At 46.0% G+C, this 26277-nt stretch overlaps 1 protein-coding gene across 10 annotated transcripts in view; it reads left to right on the top strand.

Annotated features, from left to right (window-relative positions):
• ERGIC1 (endoplasmic reticulum-golgi intermediate compartment 1) overlaps positions 1-23214 on the top strand; it is a 135683-nt gene extending 112469 nt beyond the window's left edge. For all 10 annotated transcript variants that reach the window (XM_085874172.1, XM_085874183.1, XM_085874191.1 and 7 more), the window contains 6 exons: positions 1561-1685; positions 1832-1936; positions 10406-10466; positions 10834-10934; positions 18549-18671; positions 21094-23214. In XM_085874172.1, coding sequence (XP_085730298.1) covers positions 1561-1685; positions 1832-1936; positions 10406-10466; positions 10834-10934; positions 18549-18671; positions 21094-21201 — 623 coding nt within the window. In that variant the 3' untranslated portion in view covers positions 21202-23214. The remainder of the gene's footprint in view (positions 1-1560; positions 1686-1831; positions 1937-10405; positions 10467-10833; positions 10935-18548; positions 18672-21093) is intronic.
• The last annotated feature ends 3063 nt before the right edge of the window (positions 23215-26277 follow it).

The following is a 26277-nucleotide window of genomic DNA, read 5'->3' as shown; positions in this document are numbered from 1 at the left end:
TTACAAGCAATTCTTCACCGTTGAGAGATGGGACCAAAAATGATATACGGCACAATATCTCAAAAAGTTGTGGATGCATTCAGACAAAAACTTGTTGGATGAGTTGGTTAGATGACAAGAACAAGCTGATTAGATTTGTGGACAGGAACTTATTGACGTTGAACGACATAAGTTAGATGACACGAACGAGCTGATTTAGGTCAGCATATCCGGCCTATCAGTGTAATATAACACGTAAACTGTTCAGCCTTGTGGAGGTACGCACTGTACCGAGTGCTCTTCTAGTTTATCCACGTTCAGACCAATGGACATTGAAAGCCGAATGAAGAAGTCGAGCACAGCATCCTTGAAGTCCCTTCCTGTGGGTCATGGTGAGGGTCCATGCTTGACCTCCATAAACCAAGACAGACTCCACTGATCCCATGAACAGTCGTTCCTTGATACGCCGAGAGTGTCCACTTCCATATTCTTGAAAGTTTGTTGCAAACTCTCCATGGGGCAGATTTCCTTTGTTTGATATCCTGAGCAATTGTGCTAACCCAGGAACCGAGATATTGAGGTCATTAAGCATCTCAAGTTTTATTCCATTGTTTGAGAACCCAGACTGAGCCAAGATAGCTCAAAGGTAATAAGTGTACTCCCAAATGCACCATCTTGTTAGGACGATGTGCTTTATGAGTGTGTTCTTGTGACATTTTGGGCAATGCTGCACGAGTCGCATCAATGTGCGACTCCACTGGGGCCTTGATGCCTACCAGCATGATGAGGCAGCTCACCATGTTGTTATTCGAGGAGAACGACGTTGAAAATCTGCAATGGTCGTTGCAGAGTGGATTACTCGAACCCAGTCTTGGAAACACTTCTGGAACATCTTGGAAACTTTTGGAACTGCCGAGCAACATTTGCTGCGAAGTACTCCATTCGTGTACAGCGGAGTGAGTCAGTGACGCCCCTTGGGAAATCGATGTCCCAATACCTGTCGTGTGGCTGAAAGTGAAATGTAGTCACACGTCTGAGAATAAAATGGAAAAGCGAAACTCCAGAAATGACGTACAAGGTACCATGCAATGTAAAAGCAGAATAAGAAGTGTTTCTGTTTCCAACTAAATAAATAAGCAAACATGGCACAGTCACTGTAGTTTTACTGTCAGACGTTTGAAGCAGATGAGTCAAATGAAATGATCTTTTGTGACCCGGTTGTTCAAACGGATGCTGATCGGACATCTGATCTGCCGAGGTTCATGGGGGTTTTAATAATCGGAATCAAACTTGGAGCCGGCAAGGGGGAACATTAACTCGCCCCCTCTTCACTCAGGACATCACGAGATACTTTATTCACCAACTCGTCCACCAACTCATGCCGGCAGCCGGGAAGCCCAACACCAGGATGGGAGTTCATAGCTGGGTCAGGATTCGAATCCAGGCTAGGCAGCTCAGAGGGAGCCAAGTCATAAGACTATTTGAACATTGTGTTGTTTGTTGTACGACGGTGTTTAACTTTCTTTTAACTCTCTCTCTCTCTCTCTCTCTCTCTCTCATCTCAACATTTACCCGGAACAGTGGTGGGTTTGGATATTCAAGATGAAATGGGACGACATGAGGTTGGACACCTGGAGGACTCTGAAAAGATAGTCTTGGATGAAGGTCGAGGTTGTCGATTTCAAAGCAACTTCCACATTAACAAGGTTGATATCTCTCACGTTACGTATTATTGTGCCCCTCCATCCCCTTCCACCCCCCCCACCCCTCGCATGATGACATGGTCAGGTGTCATGTTTGGTTTGCATTCCACCTGCCATTGTCTTCTCATTGCTTTCACATCTCTCTGTAGGTTCCTGGAAACTTTCACGTGTCGACGCACAGTGCTGCACGTCAACCCGACAATCCCGACATGTCTCACGTACTACACAAGCTCACCTTTGGGAAAATCATCAAGGTGTGCTCTCTTTCATGTTGATCCATCTTCTCCTAGTCCTTAGTTTTGTCCAAGTTCTTTCCTCCCTTTTCAATACATCTTAACTATCTTATCTCATTTATTTTTTTGACACTTTGTACCTTTAATATTAAGCATGGTGTTGGCTTAACCGCTAGGGTGGCTGGCTTAAGATGTCAGGGTATTGGGTTTGAGAACCTGTCGTGACTTGAGATAACACCAGGTGGGTTGGCTTAGCCTGTCATCCTTCTGAGGTCGACAAAACGAGCACCAGCTTACTGGTAACAGGGGCACAGCATCATTGGTACAACTGCACCCCAAGATAGTGTAGTAGATAGTAGAAAAATCGTGCAAATTATAATACAAGCATCAAATTTGGCATTTCTGTTCTGCAGGGCTTTCTGATCAAATCTGCCCGATTGGCCATTTGAAAATCCCAATTTTGAAAAATTTGGATTTTCAAATGGCCAATCAGGCAGATTTGATTAGAATCCCTTGGAGAACAAATGTGCCAAATTTGATGCGTGTATCATAATTTGCACGATTCCTCTCAAAAATTTCTGTTATCTGCCCCACCAGTTCGACTGTAGCTGATTTTGGAAGAAAATGAATAAATTTTTGGGGATGCTGGTGATAACTCACCTAATCTTTGTGAAGGACACCATGGGATGTTTAACGTCCATGAACCAATGCTTGCAGACGGGACGTGCAGTTTCATATCCATCTGAGGGACGGGGCACTTGGTGATACAATTTTTTTTGATTCACGAATGACAACCCCCTGCCTGTAAAGCACCATTTTCTTTTCATACAATGTTTTTTTTATACAATACACACACAACAACAACAACAACAACAACAACAACGATGAGGAACAAAATAGAGGGATCTTTTAAGAAATAAGGGATGTGGAGAAGAATGAGGGCTTAGGAGGAGATGACCTGTGGGGGTGGGGGTGGTGGACAAGATGGATACAGCTGCAAACTCTCAGGAAAGAAAAACTGGCAAGTTGGAAAGATTTGGGCTTGGGGTGGGAGGTTATGGGGGCAGAAAATGTCATGGTTCTGGATAGGGGATGATCTGAGATGGTGGTGAACATATGTCTTGAAGACTTGGAGGGAAAATGAGATCGAAGAAGATGTGGAAGGAAGTTGGTCCCACAGACGGGAAAAGAAGAGGAACGGATGAGTGGAGGTGAGCAGTGATCCTGGATTTTGGAAGTTCCACGAAAAGGGGGTTGATGGAGGACCATCTGTGCCCTGACAAAACCTAGTGGGACAAAGCACGGAGAGGGCAGAGGGTGCAAGACCAGAAAGGACACGGTAGAAGCAGATATCACCGAACTGTCTGTGATGGGAAAGTGATAGCGTTTAACTGAGCAAAATGTAAGGCAAGGGAGTGAGCCCAGAGGGGAGAGCAGTACTCCATCCAGCTGCAGATGAAGGCCTTGATGGAGTTCAGGTGTTCAAGAAAGGACTTTGTATGGCGGAGGATGCTCAGTCAGAGGCTGGCTTTGAAGGCCAACTCAAAAGTTTGCTTTTCCCAAGAAAGATCATGGATGATCGTGAGGCTCAAAAGTTTGAGTGACTGAACTTCTTCAATATTATTGTTTAGAGAGTAGAAAGAAGGGTTCACCAAACAGTCTTTTCGGAGAGAGATTGTGAGAGTGTGAGATTTGTTACGATTGAAAGACATGTTCCAAGTGTTTGTCCAGCTTGTGATTTTTTTTGAAGGTCTGAAGAGAGGGAAGAGAGGCTGCTGTCTGCCTATCGGAAGGATGAGAGGTGTCACGGCAGAGGGTGGACTCCTGAGAAAATAGGGAAAGAGGATTTTCCAGGGAGTCGGAGAGATTATTGATGAAGATCAGGAATAGGACTGGGCCCAGAACACTGCCTTGGGGCAATCCAGCCTTGACAGGGAGAGGAGATGAAAGGATTATGTTGAGTGCCACACATTGTCTACCAGAGTAGAGGAAGTCAGTGAACCATGTGTGGAGTTTGCCTTGGATGCCATCAGCAGAGAGTTTGGAGAGTAAGGCAGGATGTCAAACTGTATCGAAAACATGAGATATGTCCAGAGAGACAGCCCTCATCTCATGTCTGATATTGAGGGCCTCCATCCATTGTTGGGAGAGTAGAAGCAGCATGTTCAAGGTTGAGCGACCTGGTTTGAAACCCATTCGGCGATCTGAGATGAGGATGTTGGAGAAGAGGAAAGATTTCATATGAACTGTTCTGATGGATTCCATGACCTTGCTGATGATTGGAAGTAATCTGATAGGTCTGTTGTTTAGGGGATCAGTTTTTGCACCTTTTTGTGTTGTGCAGTGATGTTTGTGGAATTCCAAGCAGATAAAAGATGACCGAGCACAAATTACAGGGTGAAAAGGACAGAGAGGGGATGGGAAAGAGCAGCAGAGCATGTTTTTAGGACACGTGAACCAATGCCGGCCGGTCCAGTAGCAGTCAGAGTCCAGGGTTGAAAGAACCTTCTTCCACCCTCTCAGATACAAAAGACACAGTCCAGGAGCAGTTGGGTACGACAAGGAAGGATGGGTACCAAGTGTGAGGTGTTGGGGACACAATATTTGGAATCAAACATAGAATTGAATCATTCGGCCTTCTCATGAGCAGAGTCGGATGTGATGCCATTGGAAGGGAGGGAAGCGATGGAAGGGGAACCTACACCAGACACCAACTTGACATAGTACCACGAGTTTTTACAGGAGGGAGACAAGTTTGCAAGTTCAATCTTGAGGTTGGACGAATGTTGTTTTCTGGCTCTCCTGAGAGTGGAGACACACTTGTTGCGGGCTTTGTGAAATGACCGGAGACTACCTTCGGTCGGATTTGCCTTCCAGGAAGAGAAGGTCAGGCCAGATTAGATGTCAGGTCAGGCCAGATTAGATCTGTGACTTGCTACAGGTATCATGTAAACCTGTACTAACCTGTTCCATTGCCAGGTTGTCGGCGACTAAACCGTCTCCCCCACCAAGTTTTTGGTGAGGAGGGTGTTTGGATATGGACACCCAGTAGGATTAAAAACAAAACCTGTCGAAGAGCGGAGGAGCTCCTTGTGAGCCAACGGCCATCCAGATCTAGTGCCCAACTGTGTCTGCGGACGTCCTCCTGCAGTTGGATTACTTCTTTTTTGGAGGTTGGTGGCAGGATTTGCACTCTGGCCAACGTAAAACCCTTCATTCCGCAAAACACAAAAACGCAAAGAAATCTGAAAACCCACTCCGTGTGAGTACCTCCTGTGCAGCTTCCCTTCGTAGGGCAGCTCAACGGATGACGTGATTGGGGCAAAGCCTTCGGGACCCTCAATCTTTGATGATAGGAGGGAAACCACGGGGTAACATCCCCGGGTCAGATTGCAGGAGAGTGTGTCGGAGTGGTGCTGAGGTGTCGTCCACCAGACGGCGGTCTCCTTGGGTTAACCTGAGACGGTCCCTTCGGGTGGGTGCCTGGAATGTCCGATCCTGAAAAGAGGATGATCACCTGTCTCTGTTATCATCTGAGCACAAGCGTTTGGACATCGGTATTTCAGCACTCTCTGAGGTTCGGTTACCGGATTGCGGCGAGATCATGGTGGGTGGTGACACCTACTATTGGTCTGGTCGCTCTGATGGTTACCATACCCAAGGAGTTGCTGTCGCTGTGTCCAAAAACTGACTCCAATGATAATTGAGGTAACACCGGTCAACGAGCGTATTATGAGATTAAGGATTCGTCACTCCTTAGGTGTCATTTCCCTGGTGTCTGTTTATGCTCCGACTGAGGCGAGTGATCTCACCGTGAAGGACACATTCTACGCCACGCTCGAGTCTGTGGTTGATCAGTGCCCCAGACGAGATAAACTTCTAGTCTTGGGGGATTTCAATGCATCGAATGGAACTGATAGGGATGGTTATTAGACATGTGTTGGTCCCCATGGATCAGGAACTGTGAACCTGAATAGCACCAAGTTCCTTGACTTTGCAAGAAGTCATGGACTTAGGGTGGCTGGTTCATGGCTGGACTTGGTATTCCAACGCTGGCGGTGTTGCAAAGGAGATTGACCATGTCCTCGTTGATGGTCGCTGGAGGATAATCTAGAACTGCAGGGTCTACCGGAGTGCTCAGTTCCTCAAAACTGACCACAGGCTTGTTGTAGCAACTCTGAAGTTGCACCTTAAATCCAGGAGAATGGTACCATCCCAGCCTAGGCTGGATGTTAGCAAGCTCAAGGATGAGAGGGTAGCTGAGGAGTTTGTGAAAAGGCTGAGTGGAGATTTGGGGGTGTGTGGTTGCTTTGTGAGGTCCTGAAGAGTTGTGGAGTGCCTTTAAGACCACCGTCCTTGATGTTGCCGGTGGATGTCTTGGAACTCACCACAGGGCAAAGAAGAATTTTGTCTCTCAAGATTCACTGGATACCATTGACCAGAGTCGCAGGGCCAGGCTGAATGGCAGAGCTGAGCTGTTCAGGAGCTGAGGCGTATGTGAGGGACAAGGGGGCCGATGTGCGAGGAATCTGTGAGGGGGTAGAGCATCACCTGTGTTCAAGTGATTCTTGTCCCGCTTACAGGGACTGCAGTTAGAGCAGAGTGGTAGGCTCTTGACAGAGGAGTCTGAAGTGAAGGCCCGCTGGGCCGGTTACTTTGATCAGTTATACCAGGCTGATCCACCAGCTGTCGAGTTGGACATCAAGGGTGTTACAATCCCTGTTGCTGACCCTCCAATCAACTGTGGTCCACCTTCGCTTGTGGAAGCACAGGCTGTGGTGAACCGGTTGAAACGGAGTAAAGCTCCAGGGATCTGTGGCATCCATGCCGAACTTCTCAAGGCTGGTGGAAATGCTGCACTCGTGTCGTTGCATGCAGTTTTGTGCTCTGCTTGGAACACAGGCATCATCCCAACTGATTGGAAGAGGGACCTTGTTGTCCCTCTCTGGAAAGGGAAGGGTGATCGCCAAGACTGCAACAACTACCAAGGGGTAATGCTGCTCTCAGTGCCGGGCAAGGTCTTTGCTCGGATAATTATTGATTGGGTTCGCCACCATCTGCTTCAGCACCAGCGTCCAGAGCAGTCAGGCTTTACACCAAAGAGGTCAACGATTGTCCGTATCCTTGCTGTTCGGGTCCTCACCGAACGCAGACGAGAGTTTCGGCAGGGGCTGCTTGCAGCCTATGTTGATCTCTGTAAATCGTTCAATTCAGTGAATCGGGATGTCCTCTGGAGGATTCTCGGCCTTTGTGGGGTGCCACCAAAACTGATTGATCTGATGTCTGAACTCTACTCTGGTACTGAGAGTGCTGTGAGATGTGGTGGTACCATCTCTGACTTATTTTCAGTTGTTACTGGAGTTCATCAGGGGTGTGTACTGGCCTCCAACACTTTTCAGCACTTGTATGGACTGGATTCTAGGGAGGATGTCGGAGAGATCAAGCTGTGGTGCATCGTTTGGGAATGTCAAGATCTCTGACCTTGATTTTGCAGGTGATGCAGTCATCTTTGTGGAGACTTTGGATATCCTTTTGAAGACCCTCGAGGTGCTGAATGATGAGTCGGAGCCGCTGGGATTACGGGTTTCCTGGGTGAAAACTAAGATCAAGGCTTTCAATGACATCTTGGATGCTGCTGTCCTGTCTGTTCCTGTTTGTTGTCAGGATGTTGAGGTCGTGGAGAGATTCACTTACCTCGGTAGTGATATTCATGTCTCTGTTGGCTGTGAGTCAGGGGTCAACAGACGTCTGGGTCGAGCCTGGGGAGTCATGGATTCACTGGATAATGGGGTATGGTGCTGCCGGTACCTGTGGAGGAGGACGAAAGTCTGAGTCTTCAGGTCCTTGATGCTTCCAGTCTTGCTCTACGGATGTGAGACTTTGACTCTGACCAAAAATCTGAGATGGAAACTTAATTCCTTTGGTACCAGGTCTCTTCGGAGAATCCTTGGCATCACTGATGATGAAATGGGATGTATGTATCCATTAGTTAAAGCAGGTTTCTGTGCAAACAGAACACAGACTAGACATCTCAAAGTTTATTATATTACCTTTTCACCATCCTGTGAAAATGATTTATTTTGTTAATGTTCATGGATTCCTCTTCCTCTACCCCTCCCCCAACCCCATTCTTCCTCCCACTCATGTAGCTCCCAGTGGAGGTTTACTACCTGTTGGCAGACATAATATAAACTCATGCTGGAGCAGCACCCAATCAGCTTGCAGTTGTAGATCACTTGATTAACTCAATTTGGGCACTGAACTAACATGGTTGGACTGTTAGGTTGGTAGAGGAAATCAGTACCTCTGATAGCTTGGACATGTTGCCACATTTGAGCCTCAAGAGTAACTGTTGAAAACTATCTGTCCGGGTTCTTCCCGCCATCTTTGTCCTTTGTTCTTTGTTCTTTTCACATTTCTTTCTACTTTTTCACAATTCTCCTTATTCATTCTAAGGCTCACTCGGCTGTGCCTGGATGGCTTTGCGGGTGGAGGAGTTGCGGCTGAAACCCGAATCCTCTACTGATGACTCCATGTTTGCTCTTTACTTCTTCGGGTTCCTTCTGATGACTCCAATTAGTCAAACATTGCATGATGATGGATTTCATGAGTATGTTAAAATTATTTTGATGAAAAAGTGAAATGATAAACATAATTTATAAAAGTTAATCCTCTGACTGTAAGCTTTCACCCACGTCTTGCTAAATAGGTCCAAGTGCTTTAAACACCTGTTCGATCATGTCCCTGTGAAGTTATACACCTATTTAATTTTCCTTTGAATGAGCTGCTCTGTCTTTATGATATACTTCCTCTTCCTTTCTCCCCATTCTCCCTCCCCTTTTGCCTCTTTACCTCCAAAATCTATTTCCCCTTCCCCTGTCCTTTCCTCTTTTTGGTGCCTCAACTGCATTGTCACTTTGGCCTTGGTGCGAAACACCATACCCAAGGTTGTTGTGACTAAAAATACAGATAAAAGAGTAAATGCTTCCCTTTCACAGCTTTTCTCGGTGATTCAGTAGCCTTGGCACACAACAGAACTTCCTCATGACCCCCTCTCTGCCTGCCCTCCAAACTCAAGTTCTTCATTCTCAGCAACGAAACATGAAAAGTTATCGTGTGTGTGTGTGTGTGTGTGTGTGTGTGTGTGTGTGTGTGTGTGTGTGTGTGTGTGTGTGTCTACTATTTACTAGGAACCAGTTTAATCCAGTTCGGGATTATCCACAGATTACATCAGTAGTGGAGGAATGGAGGGGTTGGTGGGAGAGTGTGCTGTAAATGGAGAAAAGGAAGAGAATGGTTGTGGAGTTTGAGGTGTGGGTAAACAAATGGTGGGGTAATTTGAGGATTGAAATAGACCGGGGGTTTGGAAGGGATAGGAGTGAGGGTAAAGGGTTAGGGTTACGGGATATATTTGAGGTATTGGTTTGGGGCGAGAGGGTGGGTGGCATAGAAAGGGAAAAAGGGAATTGATTAAAACCTGTTCATCATTTTTCCTTTACGTAATATGTGGATGGTGCCTCGCTGGCTGTTATACTGTGCGCAAAGCTAGTTTCTCACCAACTATGATATCCTGCTTGTCTAATCTCATTTCCTCATAATTAAGGTTCAGGTAAAGGATGTTTGCCTTTGATGTCTTGCCGTAGTCACAGTACCCCAACAGGCCTTTTCATGTTGATAACCTGATAATCATTGTCTTGAGAGTGAAACTCATGGAAGAAGTACATATACAAAGATGTAGGGCAAGAACACTGGTAAACTTTTATATGAGTTATGAAGCACATTTGATGTACAAATCAGCTTAGAATGTGAGATTTTAACCTGGGATCACATTATCACAAGGCACGTGCTCAGATGGGTACACCAAATGGGCCAACTCAGTTTATCCATCTATCCATTGGGACCATACTCTATGCAGAGCGTTGTTGCTGCTTAAGCAGTCTCCTTGGCTTGTGGGCACAATCCTGGACGGGTCGCCACTCCGACACAAGATACCAGCACGCTGGCACTCATTTTGCTGACCTCGGAAGGATGACAGGCAGAGTCAACCCCACCTGGTATTGATTCAACAGCTGAGTGGGATTTGAACTCAGGACCCAAGGACCCAAGGATTATGAACGAATTCGGATGAAACTTGGTGGATGAGTTTGGCAGGTGACGTGAACAAGCCGATTAGAATTTGGCTCAGGTGTGGATCCAAATCTGGCCCATCGGTGGGAAACAAAACATGAACTGTTCCGCCTGGCAGTGGTATGTGCTCTACCGAGTGTTGTTCTAGTTTGCTTTCTGGTTCCACTCATGCTTCTCTTATTCACTCACACTCTTCTTTCTTCAACCTTTAACTACCTCTCCAGTTTGTTTTGCACTTTCTTTCTTTCTTTTTTTTTTAACCACTCCAATAATAATCTGCCAGTGCTGATGTTTCGACTTGAAGACCACACGCGTCGCTCCACCTGGTGATTGATGTTATATCCTCCCCATCTGTGTCTGCAGGGCAGAAACATCCTGGGTGCCTTCAATGCCCTTGAGAACACCGACCACCAGGAAGTAAACTGTACGTCTGGTGGCCTCCTACTTTCTCCTCAATTTCAACGAGTGGCTGTTATCTTTGGCTGTTGCACCTGCTGGTGATGGTTGTCAGAGTAAGCTTGTACTGGAACTCTGATCTTCTGGTTTCCTGGCATCTGATGTTACTGCTTCGCTATCCTTTTGTTCCTCTTTCTCTCTCTCTCTCTTTCCATAAGGACCTCTTTCACTTTGTTTTTCTACTTCATTGTGGCTCCAACCGGTCTAGTTGAATGTTAGGGCATTGTGGATGGTAACCTTCCAGGTGCTTCTAGGTCTATTATTAGGCATCGATGATGTGTTTGTGATTGAGTGAGAAAGCTTCTGACTCCATGTTATAATTTGTGCATTCACAGCACTTGTATCACATGATTATGTGCTGAAAATTGTGCCAACTGTCTACGAGGATCTCGGTGGACAACAGCAGGTGTCCTACCAATACACTTCTGCCTACAAGGTAGGAGCTGCTGCCCAGATTTAGTCTCCCTTTTGTGCTGCCTCCTTCATTTTGGTTAAAATTAAATAAATAAAAGGAAACGCTCTGTCCTTTTATGAAATCGAAATTGTTTTGTTTTTGCCCATCACTTTCAATATATATATATAGATATGGTATATATTTTTCCTCCAAAGATGAACGGAGGTTATGTTTTCATCCCATTTGTTGGGTCGCCGAAATAGGTGACCCTTCTTATTGTCAGTAATTCTGTGTTTGTTTGGATGTTTGTTTGGATGTTTGTTTGGATGTTTGTTTGGATGTTTGTTTGGATGTTTGTTCGTTTGTCATCAGCATAATTGGTAGTAAACGTGGGCGGATTTTGACCAAACTCAGGTAGTAGGTACATCTTATGACCTAGTGATTTGGAAATTGTGATGGCTGCTATGGACGCTTTGGTTCCCTAGCAACAACCGAAAAACCTTCAAAATCGGTACCGTTCACGCGAAATCAATTCCGAAAGCCATTATCCCACGTAGGGTTATGAAATTTGGCACGAATGATCTACAGGTGATGCTCTATCAAATATATTCCGGTTTTTGTGATATATGGAATACTTTACCCGCAGCGCCCCCTACAATTAGGGTATGCGCGAAAATTTAAGGCCCCCTAGCGACCAGGTGATGCATCGATACGAATGAAACTTTGCAGGTTCATGGTACTCAATGAGTACTACAACTTTGCCTCATATCAGGACATATTGACCGATTTCGCTGAGGTCAGGGGTCAAAGGTGAATTAGTGCAAAAATCGATAATATGCGAGAGCTGGAGGGAGTGGAGGTGCCTTCGCGCCAAATGCTACTCCTCCTAGGGTTATGGTCGGATGGTCATGAAAATTCACACTAATCGTCTGGAATACATTGTGCACAAACGATCGAGCCGGATTTTCCATTTAGATATTTGTTCACCCACAGCACCCCCTCGAACTTTGGGGATTTCTGATTTCAAACCGCATTTTCGGTACTTTTCATTCAAATGGATACCGACTAGTTATCAGTAGATGGAACTGGATGAGATTTGATATGCATAATCTTAAGGTGATTCCCTATCCGCTATATGACATCCATTTTGCTCTATATCTTATAGTTTCCATGCTCGGCGACCCATCGCCGCCTATCGGCTTGTCTGTCTGTTTGTCTGTCTGTGAGTAGGATATCTCAAAAAGTTATGGACGGATGCAGACAGAACTTGGTGGACAGTTTGGGTGTGTGACAAGGATGAATTGATTACATTTTGGTGAAGATCCGGATCCAGCCTATCAGTGGGATACAAAATGCAAACTGTTCAGCCTGGAGGAGAGGTGCGCTCTGCCGAGTGCTGTTCTATTTTCTCGGGAAACTCCAGCATTATTCCCAATCAAATCTAAGCCATGACTTGAAATGTCCTGTGAGTGTTTACGGAGTGGGGTGTCGCTCCCCTTCTCTCGCACTGTGTGAGGTTTAGCATGAGGGAAAGCAGGCTTCTTCTTCTTCTTGCATATGGCCAATATGGATTGCACTAAAGTTTAATGTCCAGGTTCTGCAGCAATGTGTCTGCTTCAGAGGTGGGTTGTTGGAGAGCTAAGAGTCCTCCCGATAACTTCCGCAATGGTCAGTGCGATGTGATGTGCTCCATCGTCTGAACTCCTCCGCAGTCACAGAGTACATCCAGCCTCATCCTCCATCGGCGGAGGGTACTACCACAACGGCTGTCCAGTGTGGAGCCTGTTGAGGACTGTCCATTACCTATGTGGGAGTGTGAAACAGGGTTGAGGAATGGTTGGATCATGCACAATATGCTTATTAGGCGCCTTCAGCCTCCCAGCTGGCCCTCCACAAGTCGGCTTCGCTTTGATTGGCTCCAGTAAGGAGCTCGGCGCGGTTCCATGGTAGTTTTCGGGACTTGAGGCAACAGCGCGGATGTTCAGTGAGGTGGAATTTCAGGAGCCAAAATGCAGCTGAAGTATCGGGATGATAGCACATCCCTACGGATGGTTGGCGGAGCAATGTTGCAGAGGATAGGAAGCCACTCATTTTTTTTTTGGCTTGATATATCAAGCTATTCTCATCACGGTTCCAGATACTATTCTCATCGCTGCGTTTAACTGAGTGTCAATGGCCTTCGTATGGGCACTCTCCGACCAGACTGGCACGTAATACCCTGCCGTCGAGTATATGAGGACGAGCGTTGCCATGCGTAAGGTGTTAATGCCTGCTCCCCACGATGTTCCCGCCAGTTTCCAGATGAGGTTTATCCTTGCCCTCACCTTCTCCTTGCATCTTTGCAGGTGTTCTTTGAAGGGCAGGGTCCAGTCAAATGTAACCCCAAGGTATTTGGGGTAACGGACATTTTCAACTTTCGCACTGCAGAATGTCACATCTTCCTCTGCATTTTCTGTGCGATTATCAAGATGGTGGTCGCAGACGGGTGTTTTGTTGGGGGTTTGGGCGGAGCTTACATTTGTGCAAATACTCCTCCAGTGTGCCCAGATCTCGGGTGAGTTGGTTCCCGACAAATTTTAGGTCGGGTCCCTGCGCTACGACTGCGAGATCATCAGCATAGGCGAGTTTAAAGGAGGTCATCATTGGCAGGTCGCTAACATAGAGGTTTAAGAGGGTGGGGGCTAGAACAGATCCTTGAGGGAGGCCATCGTTTAGTGTTCAAACACGGCTGATTTTGTTGTTGAGGCTAACGTGGATCTTTCGGGCCCCAAGGAATACCGACACCAGTCTGATTGTCTTCTGACAGCGGAGAAGGAGCCCTCGGCTCCACACTGTGTTATAAACCGACGACAGGTCCACCAAGGCGGTTGCCGTCTTTTATTTTCTCTAGAAGCCAGCCAGCTACAATGATGGTGGAGAGGGCAAAGACCTGAGCACAGGTACTGTGGCTGGGTCAAAAGTCCCCTTGCTCATCAGCTTTCCTGTCACTACTAGTAGGCCTATAGGGTGGTTGCTGGCTTTCCAGTTCTTAGGATGGCAATAACATTAGCTTTCTTTCCAGACTGCATGAATTTTCCTTGTTTCATGGACGGCAGTAAAAAGGGCCGCCAACCAGATACGCCGACCCTTTTCTCCGAGGTTTTTAAGGAATTCAGGGAAAATTCCATCAGCCCCTGTGACTTTGCCATTTTTGGTTGCCGACAGTGCGGCGTCAATGTCTTTCTCTGTATATGGAGCTGCCAGGTGGCTGCTTAGTGGTCTTTTTTGGAGGTTTCAGAGGCAATCCCTTTTTGCCTCCTACCTTAGTAAGTTGGAGGTCGGTGCCTTTGAGGACTGGAGGAGGTGAGATGTGATGGAATCGGGGGAAACTCTTGGGATGGCAGCAGTAGCGTTTTCTGCGGCACCCAGTTTCCTCAACAATGCCCATGTCTTGCGGCTGCTGTGGGTTAAGTCTGTTGACTCCACCAACTCCTTCCAGTGCTTCAGACGTTCAGTATCGAGAGCCCCAATTAGTGCCTGTGCAACATCTGGGTTCCCAGTTTTGTTGTGCTCCTTTGGAAGCCTTTCGGTCTCCCCTGTCCAGCAAGGTGTGTAGGTCTTGCGGAAGCCACGTGGTATGGTATTGGTGGCAGCAGGGAGAAGGAGGTGTACAACAAATTCTGCATATTTAGCTGGGACAGATGGTATATCCTCAATCTTGGATTCAGCTTCTTTGGTGAAAGTGGTCCAATCTGCTTTCTGGAAGTTCCAGCATGGTTTTGGCTTGGAGTGCACCAGCGGGATCTCGATACCAATGTGAACAACAGTGGGGCGATGTTGGTTTTTTTGGATTGGGAGCGAGAACTCTTCTCGATGCTATCATTGGTAGCCCTCTGGTCATTCTTTGTCAGGAAGCAGAGGTCTGGATTTGTTCCGGTCTGCCACCATCCTGGGTGGAAGGTCTTTGGCTGCTTTTGGTGAAGCAGCAGGTCGAGATCGGCCACCGATGCCCAGTCGGTTCGTTGTTCTCCAGCCACGTCATTTTCGCTATTTCCCCATTCAGTGTGGTAGCTGTTGAAATCCCTGTTATAGACCGTGCGGTGGTTACATTGGGGTAGGACAGATGATGTCCATGTTCATGTGGGCGGCGTATACACATTTGCAACAGTGACACCGCTTGTGAGATCCTCTTAAATGGTCTCGGTAGGTATTGCTCCACTCATTACGGCGTGGGATCACGATGAGCCCGATTCTCACCCCGATGTCATGCTCGGTGTCATGTGCGGTATAAAGAGGTAATCAGTGCTGCATGTTTCTCACCTGATAATTTGAGCAATAAAAGGCTCATTTGAGGATCATTTGTGCAACATGAAGCAAGATGTCCAGAGACCTCTTGATGACCTTTTGGAAATAGCTCTTCCTTCAGTCTGCGCTCGTTTGTAATAAATAAACGATTTTTTTTTTTTTTTTTGCATTAATTGCAATAATCATGGAAACGGTGAAGGAAAAGGATATAAAAGGCAAATGCCTTTTTATTTTTTATTTTTCAGGAGTAGATCCAGATTGGGTTTGAAACCACCAACACCCACCAATTCCTCTCTGGCCTCACTTCCCTGTGACCAGCTTCACATGGAACCAGCATTTCTTCTTTCAAAATAAACAATAATTTTCTGAGATAATTGTAGCCTGCAGATGTATCCGATGTTTACGTTGCCTGTTATACCTTCTCACAACCTGTAGCGATATGTGCTGTTTGCGTATAATGGATAATTTGAGTAATGATGTGTCCTTGACAAATTAACTGAGGCTCACTGTGGCTTGGAGTATCAGGATGTGTTGAAATGGATCATCATTTTTGCATTACCTGAACCACTTTGTTGGTGCAAAATCAGCAGGGATGTTTCACTTTTCCTCTGAGTGGTGTATTCATTCGGCAACGCTGTGCTGCGTGTCAGTGAATATACCATCAAGTCCAACAGGTGGATGTGGAGCTATCATGTGGATGTGGAGCTATCAGGTGGATGTGGAGCTATCATGTGGATGTGGTAGCTATCATGTGGATGTGGTTGCTATCATGTGGATGTGGAGCTATCATGTGGATGTGGTTGCTATCATGTGGATGTGGTTGCTATCATGTGGATGTGGTTGCTATCATGTGGATGTGGTTGCTATCATGTGGATGTGGTTGCTATCATGTGGATGTGGTTGCTATCATGTGGATGTGGTAGCTATCATGTGGATGTGGTTGCTATCATGTGGATGTGGTAGCTATCATGTGGATGTGGTTGCTATCATGTGGATGTGGAGCTATCATGTGGATGTGGAGCTATCATGTGGATGTGGTTGCTATCATGTGGATGTGGTTGCTATCATGTGGATGTGGTTGCTATCATGTGGATGTGGTTGCTATCATGTGGATGTGGAGCTATCATGTGGATGTGGAGCTATCATGTGGATGTGGTTGCTATCATGTGGATGTGGTTGCTATCATGTGGATGTGGTTGCTATCATGTGGATGTGGTTGCTATCATGTGGATGTGGTTGCTATCATGTGGATGTGGAGCTATCATGTGGATGTGGAGCTATCATGTGGATGTGGTTGCTATCATGTGGATGTGGTTGCTATCATGTGGATGTGGTTGCTATCATGTGGATGTGGTTGCTATCATGTGGATGTGGAGCTATCATGTGGATGTGGTTGCTATCATGTGGATGTGGTTGCTATCATGTGGATGTGGAGCTATCATGTGGATGTGGTTGCTATCATGTGGATGTGGTTGCTATCATGTGGATGTGGTTGCTATCATGTGGATGTGGTTGCTATCATGTGGATGTGGTTGCTATCATGTGGATGTGGTTGCTATCATGTGGATGTGGTTGCTATCATGTGGATGTGGTTGCTATCATGTGGATGTGGTTGCTATCATGTGGATGTGGTTGCTATCATGTGGATGTGGTTGCTATCATGTGGATGTGGTTGCTATCATGTGGATGTGGTTGCTATCATGTGGATGTGGAGCTATCATGTGGATGTGGAGCTATCATGTGGATGTGGTTGCTATCATGTGGATGTGGTTGCTATCATGTGGATGTGGAGCTATCATGTGGATGTGGAGCTATCATGTGGATGTGGTTGCTATCATGTGGATGTGGTTGCTATCATGTGGATGTGGAGCTATCATGTGGATGTGGTTGCTATCATGTGGATGTGGTTGCTATCATGTGGATGTGGTTGCTATCATGTGGATGTGGTTGCTATCATGTGGATGTGGTTGCTATCATGTGGATGTGGTTGCTATCATGTGGATGTGGTTGCTATCATGTGGATGTGGTTGCTATCATGTGGATGTGGAGCTATCATGTGGATGTGGAGCTATCAGGTGGATGTGGAGCTATCATGTGGATGTGGAGCTATCATGTGGATGTGGAGCTATCATGTGGATGTGGAGCTATCATGTGGATGTGGTAGCTATCATGTGGATGTGGTTGCTATCATGTGGATGTAGTAGCTATCATGTGGATGTGGTAGCTATCATGTGGATGTGGTAGCTATCATGTGGATGTGGTAGCCATCATGTGGATGTGGTAGCCATTAGGTGGATGTGGTAGCCATCGGGTGGATGTGGTGCCATCGGGTGGATGCGATGGCCATCATGTGGATGTGGAGCCATTATGTGGATGTGGAGCCATCAAGTGGATGTGGTAGCCATCAGGTGAATGTGGTCATGGTAGAAACGCCTTCAGGCTTGGTCGTTTTATGCATTCAGTTGGCACACACAAGCTTGCAGGGCATTGCCTAAAGGGAGAGTCCTTCAGTCTCTCCATATGTCTGTCGGGATATTTATGTGTGTGATGCGAGAAAGATTATTTTAGAAAACCAAACCACCTGCACTTAGTGACATTCGACTTTGGTCCATCACGAGTTGCCGCAGATACATACCTGTGTTATTGATCTTTGTACTGTCACGAGCTTGGGGGTTGGGGGGAAGGGGCCTATCCAGCAGAGCTCAAGTAGTCCCAATGACCGGCTTGTTTTGAATGGAGTCTTTTTTTTCTTCCATATTGCGTTTCCAATTGCTAAATGTACACGGCCATCGATGTGCAGAACTGATATAAGATCAGACTTTTTGGAGACAAACCAGTTATACAAGAATTAAACTTGTCCTTTAATTCCTAGAAGTTCGACAAGCAACAGCAAGGAGTCATAGCAAGCCGCCAGCACAAATGTAGAGGGGGAAAGGGAGTTACAGGTGAGCCACTCATGCAAATGATGGAGGGGTGAGTGAGTTGCAGGTGAGTCACTTGTGAAAGGGGGGGGGGTCACAGGGGAGTTGCAGGTGAGCCACTGGTTCAACTGGCACCGGGGTAGGGGAGTTGCAGGTGATCCTCTCATGAAGGTGGCGGGTCGTCGTGGGGGAGTTGCAGGTGAGTCACTTGCAGAAAAAAGGCCATTCACCTATTTGCTAGGCAAATTATACTGGGTTGCAATTACTCTTCTTTTACGTCATTGCCACCAGGTCAGGGTTAGGGGGATGTATGAATGTTTGATTTGGCGATTTAATGTTATCATTAAGAGCAATTTCATTGCTTGATTTGCTGGTTATTATGATATTGTCCTTATGATAGCAGTAACTTGGTGATACTGATTTTGAAATATCTTATTTTGTTTATTCACAGGAGTACATGTCGTACAGCCATACCGGTCGAATAATTCCTGCCATCTGGTTCCGTTATGACGTGAGTCCCATCACGGTGAAGCACAAAGAGAGACGACAGCCATTGTACCACTTCATAACTACCGTAAGCTCCCAACATTGTCTGCCATCAATCATCAATCATCATCATGCCCAAACTGCAATTGCGACTTACCATCATTGCTCACTTGCTATTGTGCCTTTCACACTATTCATCTCACCAATTGAGCTCACTTGTTCACCTAATCTCTTGCCTTTTCAAGGATGTAAGGATGCACAAAGAAACCCGGATGGAGACTATTCGATTGAATTCATTACTTTGTTCCACCTAAGACTCAGGGCATTGTAAACCCGCACTCACTTCATCCACTTTATTCACCAACTTTCCTTTTGCCGGGGACTTAGGGTACCGCGCAGTCAGTGGAGGAAGACACGTAACCACAACTTTGTTCGCTTTAGACTGATCTCCGACTCATGGAAGAGCTTGTACATAAATCACAGGCAGGACAAGGACATTTATGCCAGATGGCTTGAGCCAAGTTGCTTGGAAAGAGCAGATAGCAGAAGAGGTGGGAGGGATTGTCACCCCTTCTCCACGACCTCACTCCTTCCGCCCCCCCCCCCCCACACACACTCTCTCTCTCTCTCTCCCTTTCTCCATTGTTGAGTTTTATAGCTTCCGGCAGCAGATTATGCTCATGTGTTAACCCCTGTTCTAACATATGGTGTGACCTTGTTGCAATGATACTAACACGACCTTCCATGCATGCCTTTATCATAGCGTGCTGCCCTTCCTTCTTACATCATATGCTCATCTATATCGTCAACGTCAATTTGTTATTTCTTTATGGATCTGTCGACCAGCAGTCTCCTTGTGACCTTCTAGTTAATAGAATAATTTAAATGACGAGCATGAGTTCCAATTTGCATCTGTGCTGTGCTGCTTCATGGCACCCACCTGTAATTGCGACCACCTCGACCTTCGCTTGGCTTGTTCTCTCACGACGTTGGGGGAACCCCCCCCCCTCCCCCCAAAAAAAACATCCTAACAAGAATTCCATTTTGTATTTATTTAATTTCTGTGACTTTTGGATCTGAGAATGTTGACAGAGGGTTTCACCTTTCTTTTGAGTTCGATGAGGGACATAATTTGTCCACTTCCTCACTCTCTCCCTCTCTCTCTGATCGACGCTTCTGTTTTGGGTCATCATACCTTACGGGTTTGTGCCACTGGTCTTTGGTAGTTGGTTCCAGATGCTTCCAAAGATGTTCTGTGGTTATAATGTGCTCAGTTGGGAGTTTGAAGCAGAACGAGGCCATGCCATACTTTCTTCAGGCGTTCTTCTGCACTGCAGTTTCTTCTTGAGGCCTCTTCTTTATGGTTTAATCATTTCCTCCCACAAATGTTTGTCTTTGTGTCTTCGAGCAGGGTATCTCAAAACAGTTGTGGACGGATTCTGACGAAATGTGGTGGACATGTTGAGTGTATGACAAGGAAGAATTGATTCGATTTTGGTTCAGGTACGGATCCAGATCCGGCCTATTGATGGGCAACAAAATGTGACCTCTTCAGCCTGGTGGAGGAACGTGCTCCACCGAGTGCCGTTCTAGTTTTTGTAAAGGTTCTTGGTACTTGTTTCAAGTATTGCACCAATTCCAACAGGTATGAGAGTCTTTTTTCAGTTTCTTTCACCTGTTCATTTTTAGATCCTCGTGGAGGATCTCTAAGTCTTACTCACGTTGTTGTTCTTATGGACGTTTTTGTTTCACAGCCTCCAGTTTTCATCGAAACTTCCTGAAACTTGGCGTATATATGTAAAAATTCCCTGCGCAGACAGTAACCATCTCCGATTTTGAAAATTCCTCCGAGAAAAAAAAGTTATGACGTCAAAATATCTCCGCTAATGGGAATCGCCTAAAACATTATCTCAAACTAGGCAAGCTTTTTGAATTCTGTTTGCGGGAATCGAACAGGGCATTAGCAGAGATTAATTACCGCACATATGATACATCACTATGACGTCATGTCAATTTTTATGACGCCATTCCTATTTTTGACATTTTTTGTTTCACAACCCTGAGTTTTCATCGGATCTTCGTGAAACTTGCCATGTATGTGCAGAAACCCCAAGCGCAGACAGTAACCATCTCCAATTTTGGAAATTCTTCCTAGAAAAAAAAGTTGATGTCATAATATCGCCGCTAATGGAAATCGCCTTTACCATTATCTCCGAAACTTGGCAAGCCGTTTGAATTTTGTTTGCGGGAATCAAGCCGGGCACTAGCACAGATAATTTATCGCAAACCTGATACATCACAATGACGTCATATTCGTTTTTATGACGTCATCATTAAGAGGACGAGGATCTTAGCTCATTCAAGCTTGTTGATGTACATCCTGATACCTTTGAAAAGGATGAGGAATACCTTGACATTTGGTTCTTGTTGTTCTATTCAAATTGGTGATTGGGAGAAGCTTTAAGGCGAAATATCTTCTGTTTTTTTTTTTGTCCCTCATTGGTAAATAGATGTGCGCGATCATCGGCGGTACCTTCACCGTCGCCGGTATCATCGACTCGCTGGTGTTCACAGCATCCGAGGGCTGGCAGAAGATGCAGCTTGGCAAGGTGGAGTGAAGATTAGGACTCCATCCCCATGATCTTACTCTCTCCACCCACTGGGCCACTATCGTCACCGAGTCACCTGCAATAAGAGCTTCCTGAGTGACCGCAGGAGCGGCCCTCGTTTCTAATCTCATTGGCTGGAGAAGTGTAGATTCAGGGAGATGGATGGATTTGCCTCTACCCACGTCTGTGGAAACTTGACTCATTGCTAATGTCCTTGCACCGTGTGCAGTGATTTCCTGCCACGGGCGTGCGGCCTTGTGTGAATGTTTGTTGGTTTTTTTTCTCCTCGACGTTTTGTTTGTTTTGATTTTCATGTTTGTGGGTTTTTTTTTTTTCCCTCGACTTTTTGTTTTGATTTTTTTCTGTTGTAGGTGGATTGGGATTGTGCTGTGTACCCGGGAGTGGGTGCTGTTGTCATTCAATTAATCCATGGTCTTATTTTAGGAGGTTTCTTTTTGAGGATCAATTTTCTTGAAAGCTTCAGTGTAAAGCTGTTGGCGGTTGTTGAAAACCGCTTTTCAGTGTCGTGAAACCACAGACAAATAGGCTGTGAAGGTTTTATTTTCCCTTCTCTCTGATAATCACATCTCCATTTCACCATTAATGTGAGGTGGGTTACTATGCATAAAGTACCGATGACATTTACCACCACAATTAAATATTTAAATATTGATGTTACCGAAGGGTTTCCGTCGCAGTGTTACGTTATGTTCTTTTTTTCAGTCAAATGGTAGGACCCGTAGTCATTTCAAATGACTTGTATTACAAGGGAAGGTGATTATAGTCAACCACAATGAGTGGACGAGCGTCACTTGTTGAGCAGACCAGGTGTGGCAGGTGGGATGGCCGCAACCAGAAGGCCGTGAATGAGCTCACTGGTTTTTATGAATTATTTTACAGTTTTATCGGCGGTCATGGAAATTATTGAATGACTTAAGATTGGAATCCAAATCCTTTAATACTGGTACTTTAGCTGGATTTGAACCCATAACCTTGAAGATCCCTGTCCAGAGTCCTCACCCACATCCTCGAGGATCCCTGTCCAGAGTCCTCACACACACCTTCCAGGATCCCTGTCCAGAGTCCTCACCCACAACCTCGAGGATCCCTGTCCAGAGTCCTCACCCACAACCTCGAGGATCCCTGTCCAGAGTCCTCACCCACAACCTCGAGGATTCCTGTCCAGAGTCCTCACACACACCTTCCAGGATCCCTGTCCAGAGTCCTCACCCACAACCTCGAGGATCCCTGTCCAGAGTCCTCACCCACAACCTCGAGGATCCCTGTCCAGAGTCCTCACCCACAACCTCGAGGATCCCTGTCCAGAGTCCTCACCCACAACCTCGAGGATCCCTGTCCAGAGTCCTCACCCACAACCTCGAGGATTCCTGTCCAGAGTCCTCACCCACAACCTTGATGATTCCTGTCCAGATGTTCTCACACCTGTTGTTATTTCCTTTGTGTTTGTTCAAGCTTTGGATTTTATTCCAATAGTATTTGGTGTTTTATTTCAGGATGTTTTTTTTGTCCGAAATTTTAAAACATAATTGCAGATGCATTTTGAAGAAATGTAATATTAAAAGCATATCAATGATTAATTAATTTACTTCCTCACGACCAAAGCCCCACGATTCCCCCAAGGCAGGTATGCCGTGCATCCACTTGTAAGTCATATGTGGAGACCTCCCGGGGTGTTCCTGATATGCTCTTGTGAGAGTGATATTGTTGAAGTATGCTACTGAACAGAAAATTTGCTTATAAATGCCACAAAATGCCTGTTTCATTTTAGAAGACGAGCCGAGCACGAAGGCCATGCCTCGGTTACTCAATGACCATCAACTAATCGGCTGAGGTTCAAACCCAGCCCAGGTTGTGTATCGGTTTGATCTGATTTGTGTTTACATTGATGTAGGGGCTTCTTCGTATTCTTCTTCTACTTCTTCTTCTGATTGATTATTGTGTAGTACCAGCATTGCTTCTTATATGAAGCCAATGTTGAATAAAGTAATTGATGAAAATGAAGCTTTTGTCGTTGTATTTGGAAGAGATCTCTGCTGGAGAAAATATACCACCTAGGTCCTAGGGGCTTGTACTCTAACCCTAAGTGGTGAAGCTTTGGGCTCAAAAGGTGAGCCTCCTCGAGCCGAACACCACCCTTGTGTTGGCGGCATAAACCCTGGTAGAGGTTTTTGCGGCCTGAACGTGAGCCGCAGGGCATCGCAGCGGAAAGGAAAGCCACCTGAGGCACCTTTAGCACTTCAACCTCAAACGGTCAGATGAACAGGGTCGGGACAGCGTTGTGGGTCGGGACTCAGGGTGGTGGGATTCGTTTGGGGGAAGAGCCCAGAGCACAGGAGGGGGCGTGCTGTGGCTGCCCGCACAGACGTCAGTGTTGCCGGTTTGTTCACCGCAGGCTGGCTGAACAAACTCCCACGCACGGGGCTCGCCTGTCCCTCCACTGCAGCTCTCGAGACGCCCATTACCGAGACCACGTGATCGTCTGGCCCCTCTGATAAGGCTGTTGTGCGCGGACCAAGAGGACAGCTGCTGGCTCTGTTGTTGCTGAACCATGCAGAGTGCGCTAACCACAGCCGACGCCAACGTACTGTACTTTAAATATTACTGAGTAACAACAATAACCGCAACGGCTCAACCTGAGCATTTAATAACCATCGCACCCTCGTTCGACAACGCCATTTATGCTTCTGCTGGAAGTTTAGCTCACAATTTACAAGAACACTTTCATTGCGACTGTCCCCACTGGCAAGCCGGTCCGTGACACGGGCTTGCTGTCCCGCAGATCTTGCTCGCTCTCCCAATAATGCACACCCATGAGCTATCGGGGTCGATCTCGGCTCGACCTGCATTTGGGAGCGCAACATGATTTATTCATTCGTTAAACGACCCATGAACTCTCAGTTGCAAAGTCGTGTAAACCAGAACGGGCAAACAAATCCGTGGCGGTGTATGCATTTCTGCAAGTTGTGTGAATCCTTTTTCCACTTTAGTGACAGATTAGTTGGAAGTCGAGTGAGTGAGGCCACTTTGAATGGAGGTGCAATGCTTGAGTAGTTCTTGGAATGTTCTCGGGATTCCTTGTGGCTGTGGAATGTTGTTCCGTGCAAGTCTCATTCCTTGCCGCAGAACTTCAGGTCGAACCCTTTACATATCCTTTAAATTATTGGCAGTGTCTGAGGTTCATGTGGATTGTCGTATAACTTGCAGGACCAAGGGACAACACTGTACTTTTACATGAAAAACAAGGACGTTGGGAGACCACCACTAAATGGACATGGTATATGTGGGATTCGAGCCTGGCATCAGAGTGGGGCACCTATCACCCTCAGAGTGGGGCACCTATCAGGCCAACTTACTCAAATCACACACTGGCAGATTCGAGTGTGAATACCTGCCACAATCAGGCGAGGTGACAATGTCGGTTGGATTTCTGTCTTCATCAGCAGGAAACCGCAGAGCCGCTCTTGTTGTCACATCTATATGGCTTTGTATACCTGCAAATAGTGTGTCGCGATTTGTGGTGTGGAATAAGGTTCTGAGGACTTCTTGCGCACACACCTCGGGTCTTCTGTTTTCCGATGCTCTCGTTGGTTCATATAGGCTCATCAGGATCTCTGCAAGGTTTGCCAGTTGTATCCAACAGCACAAGACGTATTGTGGGGGGAAATTATATCCGAGTGGAACATGCACGAAATAATAATAAAAAAATACAAAAAATTGCAGGATTCATTAATTGTTACTCCGCACACGCGAAGCGAAAAGCGGAGTTATACAACTGCTTCGCTTCTGTTCTGTCTACGAACGTCAGTTTATGATCGACGAGCAACTTCATCTCATTTCATTTGAATGTTTTCGTTTGATTTTTATATTTCATTCAAACAAAATTGAAAATCATTCAAAACAGGAAACTTACTGTTTTTAGGGACGTCATAAAGGACACAAACAACAGGCACGAATAAATAATGTGCCGTGTTACATCAGGTGGTGTAAAAGCCGCTGCGACAACTGCGGTGAATTTTGGAATTTTTTTTCTACAACCTCTAAAATTTAAAATCGTTATTTTATTTAAATTTAATCATATACTTGAACACGAGAGGACAAATCACCTCTTTGTCACTTTCAAAACCCTTCCGTTTAGCAGTACTGATAATATTTCGGAATTTTACGTCATCGCGACCAATCAACTTTGCCGCTTGTCGACGCAGCCCATGTCCTTTTTCTCAAGAACGTGCCGGGGGAGGGTAAGGTGTTCTCGGAGCTCTCTCGTTGTAATTCGTCACAGGTATACAATATTTTAATACACCAATACACCAACAATCGGGCAATGTTATGGAAGGCAATGATGAAATTCTTGAAGACCGCCAACCCTCTTAAGACCATCAACCAATTTTCTGTCCCACTACACCTGGTATGTCGTGCTTTGTGCCACGGTTTGCCGTCTCGGAGACCATTCATTTAATGAAACCGTACCTTTTAGCGCAGGCTAAAGTTGAACCGACAGGTGCGCGCTCGTTTGAGCAAGTCCTTCAAATTTGGTGATCATTCTCCACATCGGATTATTTTATAAACCCGGATGACGAGTTACACAATGTCTCTCTCAGGTAGATCGACCTCCGCTTCCACTGTCCATGCCGACATCCAATCCCTGACTCCCTCTTTGCTCACAAACTCATTCCCAGGTCTTCCAGTTTTCTGAAACAACAAATGTGCCATTTTTTCCCCCTCCACCACCGAAGGTAGACGGAGGTTGTTTGCACCCTTGTTTGTATGTTTGTTTGTCTGTGCGCAGGATATCTCAAAAAGTCACGAACGGATTCGGACAAAACTTGGTGGAAAGGTTGGGTGTGTGACAAGGACCAACTGGTTAGATTTCGGTGAAAATCCTGATTGGGATCCTTTAATGTTTTTTTTAGTGATTATTTAACATTGAGAGATTAGAGCCAAAAAAGATACGTCGCGTGATATCTTAAAAAGTCACGAACGGATTCGGACAAAACTTGGTGGACAAGCGGATAGCAAAGCGGTTGATATGGCAAGCGATATAGCAAGCAATAGCAAGTCGCTTGT

Source organism: Eptatretus burgeri, chromosome 1 (genome assembly GCF_056783735.1).
Source record: "Eptatretus burgeri isolate ZD-2024b chromosome 1, Ebu_testis_v1, whole genome shotgun sequence".
NCBI classification, from domain to species: Eukaryota; Metazoa; Chordata; class Myxini; order Myxiniformes; family Myxinidae; genus Eptatretus; species Eptatretus burgeri.
The sequence above is the reverse complement of the archived record's forward strand: the minus strand, read 5'-3'. Positions and strand labels throughout refer to the sequence as shown.